The 14,482-nt window shown below is 41.1% G+C and overlaps 2 protein-coding genes across 3 annotated transcripts in view; both read left to right on the forward strand.

The window, feature by feature from the left end:
- LOC109401295 (apolipoprotein D-like) overlaps nucleotides 1–14,482 on the forward strand; it is a 96,328-nt gene that overhangs the window by 19,895 nt on the left and 61,951 nt on the right. The window contains exons 2-3 of the mRNA XM_029856264.2: nucleotides 14,036–14,258; nucleotides 14,328–14,479. Coding sequence (XP_029712124.2) covers nucleotides 14,036–14,258; nucleotides 14,328–14,479 — 375 coding nt within the window. The remainder of the gene's footprint in view (nucleotides 1–14,035; nucleotides 14,259–14,327; nucleotides 14,480–14,482) is intronic.
- LOC115261481 (uncharacterized) lies at nucleotides 10,791–12,740 on the forward strand. 2 transcript variants are annotated; one of them, XM_062842813.1, is made up of 3 exons: nucleotides 10,791–12,412; nucleotides 12,473–12,536; nucleotides 12,602–12,740. In XM_062842813.1, exon 1 carries the CDS (start codon nucleotides 10,806–10,808, stop codon nucleotides 12,267–12,269), a length of 1,464 nt encoding a protein of 487 aa, XP_062698797.1. In that variant the 5' UTR covers nucleotides 10,791–10,805; the 3' UTR covers nucleotides 12,270–12,412; nucleotides 12,473–12,536; nucleotides 12,602–12,740. The 2 variants fall into 2 exon arrangements, with proteins under 2 accessions (XP_062698797.1, XP_062698796.1); XM_062842812.1 differs by having other exon boundaries at nucleotides 12,473–12,740.

Here is a 14,482-nt window from a genome sequence, read left to right on the forward strand (position 1 = left end):
TTTACACCAGTGAGATAGATTGATTCAAATAATTTGGTGAGCTCGTTCTATGCTATTGTTTTATTCTGAAAATTCAATGAATACTAATTGATGATGTTTTATATAATGCAACTGTACCAATAGTGACCTTAAGGAAGTGACTGTTCGATTAGCTTGGACTGCCTGTTTATTGCTCCTCGGTGATTGAACCGAACTCAAAACATATGAAAACTCCACTTATTCTCATAGGGTAAATTAACCAGCTTGTACACTTCTCATAGAGAATGGCCCCGTCAGTTAGTAAAAATCACCGACCAAAACAATCTCATCGAACAGGAAATGAAGCCGTAAATTTTCTAAAAAAAAAACACATTACCTCACCACCAGAAGCATGACTGCCAACTCGGGTAATATTAAGAAAGAATGACATGTATGGTACGTACGTACATATCTTCTGTGTACCCTATCTTCTGTGCTCCCAAATGACCCACATTCACTCACGTAACCGGAAAAGCATTTTCCATCGGGCACTAAAAGTGCAACACTTTGTATTGCGCTCGGAGGAACTCTATCTCTACCATACAGCTGACTGCCAATGCCGGGGAAAGCACCATCTTTGCATCCCCAAAAACCTGCATTTGGTGGTTCCAATACCTACCAACATAACACGAGAAACATAACCGAATTCCACCGAACAAAATGTTCATTTTTCTCACTCCCATAAGAGCAGCAAAAAAATAGCGCAATTTCTGTCACCGAAACGAAAACACCTTTCCACTGTTTGTTGCATTGCGCCCCATTAGAAGCCGGTTTGTGGGACAGTGGTTTACAATTTGGGGGGGAACCCATCCCTAATGGAAAAATGTGAAAATCTCGAACAACTTACCTTATCTTACCGATCAGACTAAGGCCCGATCAGCCTAGATAGCTGTGTAGTGTCGATAGCGGTTGGTTCAACTGGCTAAGAATAGCACTACGCACCGCCTGTTCCAGTGGTAGGAGTCCACTAATCAGGTGGCCCCTAATTCAAGGTGTTATGCGCTTTCCGTGCCTAGAAATGAATGGTTAGGGGGACGGAGCCTGTGGAGTACCAGGGCACCCTCCACAGTATTTGCCCTTACTGCGCTAACCGGAACAATAGCGCGGTGGACCTTGTGTTTCTCCGAGAAAATCAGCTGTTGCTGTTTTTTTTTTTTGGTGCTGTGATTGTTAAGAGTTTAATCTTGTCTAGTTTGGGTAGTGGCTATGGTTAGGATAGCTCAGATCAATCTTCAGCACAAAAGAACAGCAACGATCAATCTTTGCAGACTTATGCAAAATGGTACAGCCCAAGTGGCGTTAGTCCAAGAACCTTACTTTCGTATGGGGAATTTCTATCGGTGTTTGCTACTTTCAGTAAAAATGAAATGGCAAATTCACGTGTCATGCCTCGAGCATGTGTGCTTGTCAACAACACAATCGTTGCTACACTCATCTCTGAACTAACTACTAGAGATGTATGTGCTATCACAATTGATGTATCTGTTGGAAACCTCAACAGGAAATACGTTTATTGTTCAGTTTATTTACCGCATGATGAACCATCCCCTACGGATGGTTTCAAGCAAGTCATCGCATACTGCACTTTAAAAGGCCTTCCGCTAATTGTTGGTAGTGATGCTAATGCTCCCCATATAATCTGGGGCAGCTCAGACATCAATTTGAGAGGCTCCAGTTTGATGGAATGCTTAAATAGTACAGATCTTGGATTACTTAACATAGGCAACCGCCCAACCTTCATGGTATCTGCTAGAGATGAAGTGTTAGACCTAACGCTTTGCTTTAGCAGAATTAGTCACGAGCTGACCAATTGGCATGTATCAAAAGAAGAATCTTCATCTAACCATCGCTACATCTTGTTTGAACATGTGAATGTTACTTCGCAAACTTTGCGTTTCAGGAACCCTCGGTCAACCAAAATCAACTGGGATTTTTTTACCGATTTGGTTGCAGCCAAATTTAATGGATATTCACCATCCATTGACACTTCAAGAGATTTAGATGATGCCGTTGATACTACAACGGCCTTCATCATGGAAGCTTTTGAAGAAGCTTGCCCTCTGCGGTCTATGAAGACCACAAGAGGAACCCCTTGGTGGAACTCTGATCTGGCGAAGCTCAGGAAACAATGTAGAAAGAGTTGGAACAGACGACGTTCTGTTAGATCGGAGGCTCTCAGGTCGGCTCGCAAGGCCTACCAGAAAGCTCTTCGGTCTGCTGAACGATCCAGCTGGAAAAAACCTTTGTACAAATGTTTTCAGTCTGAGTGAAGCCAGTCGATTGAACAAAATCCTTGCAAAATCTAAGGATTTTCAAGTGAACGAACTTCGTTTGCCAAATGGTGATTTCACTTCCTCTGATCAGGAAGTTTTTGGAATGTTTGTTCAGTACACACTTCCCCGGATGTATGTTTTCTTGTAGTTATGATTCTTTAGCTTCGGCTCGGAGTATCATAACTTTAGAATCGATTGAATGGGCACTTAATAGCTTTGCTCCTTTCAAATCTCTTGGGGTAGATGGGATTCATCCTATTTTGCTTCAGAAGGGATTTGATCACTTCAAATATGTATTGAAAACAATACTTGTTTGCAGTTTTGCTACAGGGTATATTCCCAAATCCTGGCGGGATATTACTATGAAGTTTATTCCGAAAGTGGATCGTGCGTCGTATGAAGAAGCAAAGAGCTTCAGATCTATCAGTTTGACCTCTTTTGTTCTGAAATGCTCAGAACGCATTGTGGATCATCAAATCCGTGATGTTCATCTGGCCAACGTGCCTCTTAATGCGAACCAACATGCCAACCAATCTGGTAAGTCCAACCTTTTACACAAGGTTGTTTACGATATCGAGAAGGCATTCGCTCAAAAACAATCCTGCTTGGGTGTTTTCTTAGATATCGAGGGTGCCTTTGACAACGTGCCTTTCTATGCCATATTGGAAGCCGCACGGAGTCATGGTATATCTCCAATGATTTCCAATTGGATTCACCAAATGCTCAAAAACCGCCATCTCTTCTCGACATTGCGCCAAGCGGCGATTAGGAAATTAAGTGTTTGTAGATGCCCCCAAGAGGGAGTCTTATCACCACTTTTGTGGAATCTCGTAGCAGATACGCTAAGTATTGAGGCAACTCAATAATAGCGGTTTTCCTACTTATGGTTTTGCAGACGACTACCTAACATTGTTAGTGTTAGTCGGCATGTGCATCAGCACCCTTTTCAACCTGATGCAAAACGCTCTTCAGGTGGTTGAGGGTTGGTGTCGCCAATATGGCCTTTCGGTAAATCCGAGTAAAACATCTATTGTTCTTTTCACGGAAAAGCGAAACCGTGATGGCGTTCGACCTTTGCATCTCTTTGATTCTGAAATCAATGTGACTGAACAGGTAAAGTACGTTGGAGTCATTCTTGATTCCAAGCTTTCTTGGACACCTCATATTGAGTTCAGAATCAAGAAAGCTTGTATGGCCTTCGGGCAATGCCGGCGAACCTTTGGTATAACTTGGGAACTAAAATCCAAGTATATCAAATGGATTTACACAACTGTTGTTCGTCCAATATTGGCCTATAGATGTCTTGTGTGGTGGTAAAAGGGTGAAGTAAGACCGGTCCAATCAAAATTAGGCCATCTCCAAAGGATGTGCCTAATGGCGATGTATGGCGTTCTCTTCAACTCCCACGGTAGCGCTCGAAGCTCTCTTTGACGTTGCCCCACTACTCATTCATCTCAAACAAGAAGCATTCTCTTGCTCTTATCGCCTATGGGTACTCGGTTTACCAAAGGAAACTCCTGTGAATCGCAGTTCAACAAACACCTCGTTGTTTCCACTTTTGGTGAATTCGGACAAAGTTGTCCTTGCTCCAAGTGATCTTACAATAGCTTGTAATTTTCCATATAGGACATTTTCCATGAAATTCCCTTCAAGGGAAGAGTGGACATCTGGTTATCTGGAGAGTAGTATTTCAGACGGCATCGTATGTTACACTGATGGCTCCCTTCTCGAAGGTCGAGCAGGTGCTGGTGTTTATTCTCGTGAGCTAAAGCTGTATCAGTCTTACTCACTTGGTAGATACTGCACCGTTTTTCAGGCCGAAATCTTTGCTCTTATGTGCGGAGTGCAATCAGCACTTCAGCAGCACGTAATGGGCAAAGTAATATACTTCTGTTCAGATAGCCAGGCTGCTATTAAAGCACTTGCTTCGACCAACTCCAGGTCGAAGATAGTTATTGCTTGTCGAACTCAAACCGAGGATCTGAGTTCAGCAAATGCTGTTCACCTTTTTTGGGTATCTCGCCATTCTTCCATCGCTGAAAATGAATGGTTGATGAGTTAGCTCGCACTGGAGCATCATATGACTTCATTGGCCCTGAGCCAGCTATTATGATATCGAAGTGATGGGTTAAGCTTCAGATTGATACCTGGGTCAGCACAAACAATATTGGAGTAGTTTGGAGTCATCTCTTCAAACAAAATTGTATTGTACTGAGCCATATCCAGGGGTGGCGAAGTATCTAACAAATCTGTCCAAGAAGAATTTCAGCATGCTGGTCAAAGCATCGACTGACCACTGCCGACTCAGTTATCACCATTGGCGTGTCTAGGATTTTTTTTCCCAGGGGGTGCCTAGGGGGTGCCAGTTTCAGTGGCTTCTAGATTATTTTGCTTTTTTTTTTGTAAAAGGAAGTACCGATCCACCCTCAATTTCCTTGTATAATGAATGATACACTGCGTCACGGAAAAAAAATAGAACGTAAATTTAAACGCGCTATATTTTAAAGAACTGTTTTTTTTTTTAGAAAATCCAAACCGTTGTACTGATGTGAGGTTTGGAAACTTGATAACTTGATTGCGTATAATACATGGAATTTGTATTTTAGAAATTGTTTTGCAAATTATTTCAATTAAGACTTCTTTTGCAAATCTCTCAGAAATTCCTTTGGATTTGGCAAGTTCCTTCGGAAATATGTTTGGATCCCTTTCGGCAATTTCTTTAAGAATTTATTTGGTAATATGTTTAGAAATTGACACTAAACACCTTTCAAGCATCTTTTGAAAATTGTATCGGCAATAGCTTTGAGAATTTATTGGGGAATTCTTTTATAAATCTCTCCAATAATTGTAATGAAAATTCTTTAGAAAATTTCTTCTAGATTTCTTCTGTAATTATTTAAGGAATTCCTGCTGCAGATAGTTTTGGAATACCTTCGGCAATCCCGATATTACTTGCATTGAAAATTTATTGGGGAATTTCATCAGCAATTTCCTAGGAAATTTAGGTAACTTCGATTATTACTGTGGAAACTTTTTCGGTAATTCATTTGGAAATTGATTCGGCAAATTCCGTAAAGATATGCCTCGAAAATTTATTTGAAAAAAAAATTTTTGGTGGTTCTTTTAAAAATTCTGTCACGGCGATACTATGACAATTACTTTTGGAATTCTTTCAAAATTTTATTCAGGAACTCCTTTGATGATTTCGGAAAATTCTTTGAGGATTTCTACGTATTTTTTTGTGAATGTTTGTGAAAATTTTTAAAGAATATATTTCGGCAATTTATTTTGAGATTGCATGTAGCCAATTAAAAAAAAAGCCTTGATGTTTTCTTTAGGAATTCCACCGGCAATGAATTCCTTTGCAACTACTTTGAAAGGTTTTTTTTATCTGTATTAACGAGATTTTTAGCCCTTTTTCTAATTTCTGTGGTAGTTTCATTGGAATTTAATTTATTTAATTTCCTTAGTTTTTTATAATTTCAATAGCTATTCTTCTGAAATTATTTAAGCATTTTTTTTCCAGTTGTTTTGCAAATTTCTCAGGCAATTTTATCGTGATTACTTTTGAAATTTTTTATGATTTAATTCTAGTTATATCTATTGCTTCTGAAAATTGCTGAATTGAAAAATCAGAAATTCTAAACTGGGCTCGCTTGAAGAAAATTCTATGAAATTCACGGAAAACTTCCCGACAAATTCCAAAAGAAATTACTGGAAAAATTTCCATCAAAATTACCTTGCGAAGTTGTGGAGTGGACCTGGTGTGATGGTTAGATCACTTGACTATTACGCCGTGGACCTGGGATCGACAAACTCACAAAACAATGTGAGTTCTTCCTTCGGAAGGGAAGTAAAGTATAGGTCCCGAGATGAACTCTTCGTTTTTGGACGTGTACGAACAACGTACGAAATTCAACGCACATTGTCCTGTAGATGGGCTAGATCACGCCCGAAACCGGCAATTTTAATCTTTTCTTGATGATTGTAAGAACGATAAGTGTTATGTCTTGTCTCATGTCGCGTCTCGTGTGTGAAGCTGAAGGAACTTGCAAAGAATTGGCCATACTGTGGTCTAGCGAACACGGAGTCGTGGGTTCGAATCCCACTCATCTCTCAATTTGTAAATTAGCTATAATCTGTGCCTTCTAATTAATTATAAGTTCTTCCCGTACATCCCTAAACGATTTCACTAGAGATTTTTCTAGTAATACCTCCTGGAATTTCTCTGGAAATTCCAACTATTCCCGAGATTCGTTTAGGGAATCCTCTAGAGATTTATATTGGAATTTCTTCAGCTGGAATTCCTTGAAGAAGACCAAGCGGAGTTCCAGGAGTAATATCATGATTAATTTCTAGAGCAATCCATGAATAAAAACTCTAGAGGATCTCCTGGATGTCTTAAGAAAAATCCCTGGATGAATCAAAAGCATTTCTGAAAGTATCCAAGGAAAATTGCCTAAAAGAATCCCAGCAAGAATACCAGTGATGATGATTAACCTGGGCTTGTTAGGGGAATATCTGTAAATAAAAAGAAAATCGGGTTAAGTACGGTTCCTTTGAATTCCACTAAGAATTTGCATCCTTTGACAGATACGTATTTCGACCTCAACTGTAAGGTCGTCTTCAGTGTCTTGTACTTGACTCGACGACGACCGAGACGACGAGAATACCAGAAGAAATCCCTAGAGGGATTCCTGCAGATATCACAATAAGAATTTCTGGAGGAGACCCAGGAGGCATTGCTGACACATTAGAGGCAGCAGAAATCGCTTATGGAATCCCAGGAGGAGTTCCTGGATGAAAGTCAAGAGGAATTCCTGGAGGAATCCAATGACAAATATTTGGAGAAATCCCAGGAAAAAAATCCTTTAAGATTTCCAGGAAGAAACACTGAAGGCAATACTCCTATGAAGATTGGCTTGAATAATCCCAGCAAGATTTTGGAGGAATCCCTGGAGAAATTCTTAGAAGAATCCCAGAAGAATTCCGTGAGGTATTTCAGTAAGTATTTCAGGAGGAGTCCTAGGAGGAATTGCTGGAAGAACCAGAGCAGGAATATCTTAAGAAATCCAGCTGAAATTCCTGGAGGAAGATCATGAGAAGCTTATGAGAGAATCCTTGGTTAAAAATTCCTGGAGGAATCACCGGAGAGCTTCTGAAGAAATCACAAGAAAAATCTCAAGAGGTATTATTTGCAGGATTCTGGGATGTATCATTGTACAAATCTCAGCATAAATCCTAGGAGTAATTGCTGGAGGAAACTACACAGAAAATGCCGGGGAGAATCCAAAGAAAAAATCCTTGGAATACCTAGAGAAGTCCCTGCAAGAACCGGTAAAAGTTTTTTGAAAGAATTAATAACGAAGGCCCTGATTGAATCGCAGAAGGAATTTCTGAAGGAATCTCAGGAAGATTTTTCGGAAGAATTTCAGCCACAATGCTAGGATAAATTCGTATAGGAATCACTAGAAGAATTTCTGGACGTATTCTAGTAAGAATTTATGGAGGAATTCTTGGAGGAATTGCAGGAGAACCGCAGGAAAACTTGTTTGAGGCATCCTTGAAGGAAGGCCAAAAGAAGTTTATGCAGGAATTTCTGGAGGAATCTTTGGATAAAATCTCTGAAGGAATTCCTGGATGAGTGCTTGGAGAAATCCGTGGTAGAACAATCAAAGAAATTTCTGCAAGAATTCCAGGAAGTTTGCCTGGAAAGATGCCACAAAAGTTCAGCCTATTGGATGCAGTGGCTTAATTTCCCCAACAGCGGAGGAAAAAAATCCCAAAAGTAGTTCCCGTTAAATGCCTGGAGAATGCCTGGCAATCTCAGGAGAATTTCCCGAAAGTATTGCAGCAAGTAAGTATGCCATGAGAATTCCCTAGAAGTATTTCTGAAGGAGTTCTAATGGGGATTGCTTGAAGAACTCCAGCTGGAATTCATGGAGGGAGGGCAATAGAAGTTCTTGGAGAAATCTTCTGTGGAATTTCTGGAAGAAACTCTGGAGGAAGTCCTGGATAAACCCTTGAAGAAATCTCTGCAAGAATCACCGAAGGGATTTTTAGAAAAATCCAAGAAAGATTTTCCGGAGGAATTTCTGGAACTTCCCTAGTAGAATACCTGAAGGTACCATATTGAGAATTTTTGGAGGAGTTCTAAGAGAAATTGCTGCAAGAATCGCAGCAGGAGTTGCTTGAGGAATCCTAGCCACAATTCCCGGAGGATGGCCAATATAAGCTCCTGGAGGAATTCCATGAGAAATTTCTGGAAGAATATCTGAATAAAATCTCTAAAGGAATTCCTGAAAGAATCACCGAAGAAACGTCCGAAAGGATCCCAAGAAGATTGTCTTGAATAATCCCGCAAGAAATTCCTGAAGGAATCCCAATAAATTTTTTAAGAGAAATCCCTAGAAGAATTCCGAGAATTTCCTAAGAAATCCTAGGAGAAAATGCTGGACCAATCTCTGCAGAAATTTCTAGTATGTACAGGGGGTGGCCAAAATGTTTGGGATAGGTAACTTTTTTTCTCTCACAATAAAGTTCAACATGCTATAATTTTTCATAGAGTGCATCGAAAAGTCTCAAATTTTGACTGTTTGTCAACCTATTATATGTGCATCATTGGTACAAATTTGGGCTCGATTGATGAATCTTCCACAAAGTTAGAACCGTTCCGGTAAAACACTATTTTTAAGCTAACTAATTGTTGAGCTGTTATATCTCGGAAACCAGTGAACCGAATTGAATTTAATTTTGAACCCTCTGTACAACCCCATCAGGACTGCCTGGAGAATCCTAAGGGAAGTTTATTGAAAGAAAAACCGGTAGGAATCCATAAGAAAACCTAGAGAAATCACTGTATAAATAGATAGAGGTATTTCTGGAGAAATCCATAGAGAGTCTGTTGATTCTGACCAATAGGCGAAAAACATATCTAAAGGTCCAATTTGCAAAAGAGAGGCTCTCTTTGTTTCGGTTCTCTATAAATTATTACGATGTGACTGTGAACATATTGACAATTTGTGATGTAAAGATCGGCAAAGGATTGTTTAATCTACTTTCCGATGCAAGAAGTAATTCAAATTTTAGAAATACAAGCACGTAATAATCGAAAGAGAGGTGACTTAAAGAGAGCCTCTCATATGCACTTAGGACCTATAGAAATGTTTGGCCTGAATGTCCTAAACGCCAAAACGTACAACAAGTATTTAAGTAATTCTGAGCGTGCTTAAGTTTTTTTGAAATGTGCCATTAATAAATATTAGAATTATTGTGTTAAGTTTTAAATTTTAGGTGTCTGTCAAGAAAAGATTCTAGGGGATGTCAAATTTGTTCTAGGGAGTGCCAGGCACCCCTGGAACCCCCCCTCCCCTCTAGCTACGCCAATGGTTATCACATGACTAATATATATTACAGACCACCAGACGGACTGTAAGTTATATATTTTATCCCAAGCATCTGATGACTGTGGTCTTCGACAAAGATTTTCGTTACAGAGAATCATTACGTGTTGTTCCTTGACGTGCATGCATCGCTCTTGTATAGGACTAGTATCACAGAATATTCTATTCTATAATAGATGAGCGGGTGTTTTAATTGTGTTTTTTTATTCTTCATCTACTTATTTTTTTTTATTCCTGTTCGGGTTTGTCACTGCGACCAGTTTTTAGATCTATTGTGACCAAGGTTGTTAATCGATAAATTATCGTTATCGACGATAAAGTTAACGTCTGTTATCGTTTATCGTCGATAACGATAACGTCTTCAGGCGGAAACGTCATCGGCGATACAGTTAACTGTGGAAATTATCGACTCGATAACGTCTCCGAAAAATTTTCTTCGCGAACTGAACCGTTGTTGATGCCGTCACTAGGGTAACTAGATTTATCGCCAAATTATCGAAGGTACGTTGATCTGCGCGATGATTCATCGTTTGATTATCGTTATCGAGAGATTATCGAGTATCCTTTATCGTTATCGAGTTTGCGTTGAGTTAACTGTCGATAATTTATCGGTTAACAACCTTGATTGTGACATTACCCGTATCCTTAGTGTAGTGCATGTCGCATTACTCAATTGCCATTGAGGGGCAATAAAGTATCGATTTTGATACAGTTTTTGTTTTGTTTTCTTAGAAAACAAAATAAGAGTACTGATATTGGCCATGCATCGGAAACCTAGCATCACCCTTGTTTTACTGCTAAATTCTCCCCAGTAAGAAGTTTAGAACCCGGGTTTTAACATTAGCAGCAATACCATTCCAATAATGGAGCATATGTTCAATAATAAGGATTCTAGTATGTTCCTTGCATACCAGCACTTACCTGTCTTTGAAGAGTTAGTACATAACCCGATTTGATGTCCTTTGCATCAAGTTTAGCCTCGAACGGCGAGGTTTTTAACTATCTGCAAAGTAAAGTTGGTTAACTTAGTTTTATTACTTCCGGAAAAATTGGCTTTCTCAGTCTTGGACTATTCAAAACGGTGAGTTTTGCTTTGACCATATTTCTGGAAATGGTAGAACTCTGCATCAACAGCAGTTACTTCCGTTTCAGAGATAAGATCTATCAGCAGACGTTTGGGACTGCAATGGGTAGCCCCCTCTCCCCCATACTAGCAGATTACGTTATGGAAGATCTACTAGAATCCGTCACTAAAAAGCTGAATTTTTCGATCCGGGTTCTGAAGAAATACGTGGACGATCTCTTTCTGATTCTACCGAGATCAGAAGTGCAACGAACGTTGGACGCATTCAACGAGTACAATCCACACATCCAATTCACCATCGAAATGGAAAAGGATGGCAAACTCCCTTTCCTAGACACACTAACGATCCGCTCCGATAATCAATCCGTAAAAACACAATGGTATTCAAAACCCATCTCATCCGGCAGACTCCTCAATTACTACTCCTTCCACCCGATGTCAATGAAGATGAATGTTGCAGCCAATTTCATTGAACGTGTTATGCGACTCACCACTGACGGCTCCACCGAACAACAGAAACAAAAAATATTCCACATCCTACGCCTAAACAATTATCCGTCATCACTCATTAACCGCTTGATCAACCGCATCCCCATCAACCGCATCCACAACACCGCTCATCAAGCCGCTCATCCAACCGTCTCACCGAATGCCAATGACGAAGTGAATTCCGATTATGCACCGCTCACTCAACAACAAACGTCGATCCTGCCACCCACATCTGTTCCACCAAACTCGCCACCCCCTCGCCAAAACTCCACCGCCACCGCCTCACCACCGCTACCATGCTCGTCAACGACAACATCAGCTCCAAACATCCTCATAAACGACATTCCAGCACATCACCAAGCGACTACCACTCCAGTAGCAGAAGATCATCATCAAACCAATCCGGTCACCTACAGATCGATGCCGCACATCCCCATGCTCACTAGGACCATCTCGAACATCCTGAAAAAAGATTATAACAACGTAAAAATAGCCACACGAAACATAAAAACGACAAAAACGCTGCTCAAACCAGTCAAGGACCCAATACCCCCACTAGATCAAAACAACGTGATCTATAGCATTCCATGCAATGACTGTAATAATGTATACATCGGAATGACCACAAATCATCTGAAAAGACGAATATGTGGTCACCGATCAGATATAAACAAACTTGTAAACCTGGCATCGGACAACACACAAGCAAAAACAGCCCTCACCCAACACATAACCACCGAACAACACACATTTAACCTAGATAACACGAAAATCATAGATCGCACTTTCCGATCAACTGCCCTCCCCATGTTAGAAATGTGCCATATCCAAAACACTCCCAACACAGTCAACTACCGCACAGATGTGGATGGACTGAACACAACCTATGCCGGTATACTCCACACTATAAAAACAAATCTTTCTCGTAGAAAGCCAAGAAGCAATAATGACAGCACTACTACATACAACTTAGGATTTGACCAAAACGAACAGTCGACATAGTCGAAAAGCTTTTAGCTATCCATCCCGCCATCTTCAAACTCACCGTTGGCCATTGCTCAGTCTATCGTCCAGTGTAGTGCATGTCGTTGATAATTGCTATAGTGTCCCAGTGTCCCAAAATTGATAAATTAATGTGTAAAATTGTAAGTCCAGCTAAATTTGAGAAATCTTTGTATTTTTATGTTATAATTGTAAACTAATAGGTATACAAGAAGCTCCCCCTCAAAAATCCGGCAATACCCAATGTAACGAGAAACGGTTGACAGCGTAAGAAAATTATCTGTTATATGTAGTGCGAATAGTCGTTTTTTAAAATGTTTCTATGTTTATAGTATCCCCTTGAAAAAGGCCCAATAAAAGAGCCGAAACGTCGGGCAAAGCAAAACTCACCGTTTTGAATAGTCCAAGACTGAGAAAGCCAATTTTTCCGGAAGTAACAAATTTCCAGTCGCACTCACCCAGCACAATCCCTTAGTTTTATTCAGAGACCGTAAGCCACCACGATACCAGTGACAAGGACTAAATACTATGATTCCTTGAATTGCCAGAACGCATATTCCAAAAGTAGGACGACACTAGGTTTCGGTAGATTTTACTCCGTAACTCAACACGAAAAGGTGATCTACCCACGTTACGGGCTCCGTTAACGATCAAGCATCTTTGAAACCCCCTCAATCATTCATCCATCAGCACGGGTCGCCTGATACCTTGGATTGGGGTTCCCTGTTTGGTGGACTTTTACCCCCGGAACAGGGGGTCCGTAGTGCTATTCTAAGCCGGCAGCTTAGAACACGGGCTTCATCTACTTAACCTAATTTACAGCTCTTTTGTCCACTAGGGCACTGCATGAGCGATTCCAATTGGCAGTTGCACTTACATTTGTACAGCGCTTAAATGTATTCTATTCTAATTCTACTATATCGAACTGGTTGCCTTTGCGCTGCTGTCACTTTTCTACCCTGTCCATCGTAAAATGATGAGCACGAGGATGTTGAAGTTTGACACTTGTTCCTTTTCCAGCCCGATTGGGGGTTCATTATAAGTTGCCGTTAGCCCATATCCAAGTTCCCGGGTCCGTTGGAGCATATGCTCTGAAGAGGGTCAGGTGTCAGCCGCTCTCGGGAGAAAGAGCAACTGACGAAAAACTGCAAGTGCCGGGGCTGGGGTCGAACCCATGACCATCCACTTATGAAGTGAACGTGTAGCCACTACGCCAGGGCCTCGGCTGCGGCTAGTATTGTGTTATCCGATGCTTATAGAATTAATGAGACCAAATTAAATTCAAAGGTAAATATTTAGAATAAAGGAAAAGTTCGATTGAACACCACTGGCCCAGAAGGATGCCACAATGTGATACACAGTCTACCGGGGATCCGGTTGGTTGGTCGTACTCCAGGTCACGGTGGTTGTCCCACCCCGCTCGGGTGGGTTTGACCGAAAACGTGTTGCGCTTTCCCGGCTGGCATCGCGTCGGTCGTGTCGGGACATGGTGCAGCAAATTGATATAAATGGTTCCGCTTTACGACCTGGACTTGCCGGAGCAGTCCCAAAGGTATCTGTATTGAAATCCGGGGCGGAGAACAGGACGACTGCATTAGATTGCAACCAACAGAGGAAAATATTTCACTTAGCTTTTTGTCATTTGTAAATTTTAGCATTTCAGTATGGCACAACTCAGCACCACCGGTTTCTTTAAAATTACATTCCAACAGATTCCACAACGCTGCAACTGATTTGACCTTCTTGTTTCCTTCCCCTCGACGCAGTTCCTAGGCGTGTGGTACGTGATCCAGAAGACGGGCACCTCGTCCAGTTGCGTCATCTACAATGTCACCAAGACGGACGAACCGGGCGAGTACGACATCGAACAGGTATCCCAGCGGAACCCGCTCTCCGTCGGGCCGCTCAAGCACGAGTACAGCTACACCGGCAAGCTGACCGTGACCGATAAGGACGTCCCGGCTCGGATGACAGTTCGGTTCCCGTTGAGTAAGTTGTTCAGAGTTGATTTTTTTGTATGTTCTCGGATTGATAAATGAATGGGGCATTCTGTTTCAGGTGTGGCTGGTTCGGCTAAGTTTGTCGTGTTCATGAGCGATTACAGCACCTTTGCCGGAGTGTATTCGTGCCAGAAGATTCCATTCGGACATCGTCAGAGTGCCACTATCCTGTCGAGAACTCGCGATTTGGACAAAATCTACGTTGATAAGGTA

The sequence above is a fragment of the Aedes albopictus genome, chromosome 3, assembly GCF_035046485.1.
Source record: "Aedes albopictus strain Foshan chromosome 3, AalbF5, whole genome shotgun sequence".
NCBI lineage: Eukaryota > Metazoa > Arthropoda > Insecta > Diptera > Culicidae > Aedes > Aedes albopictus.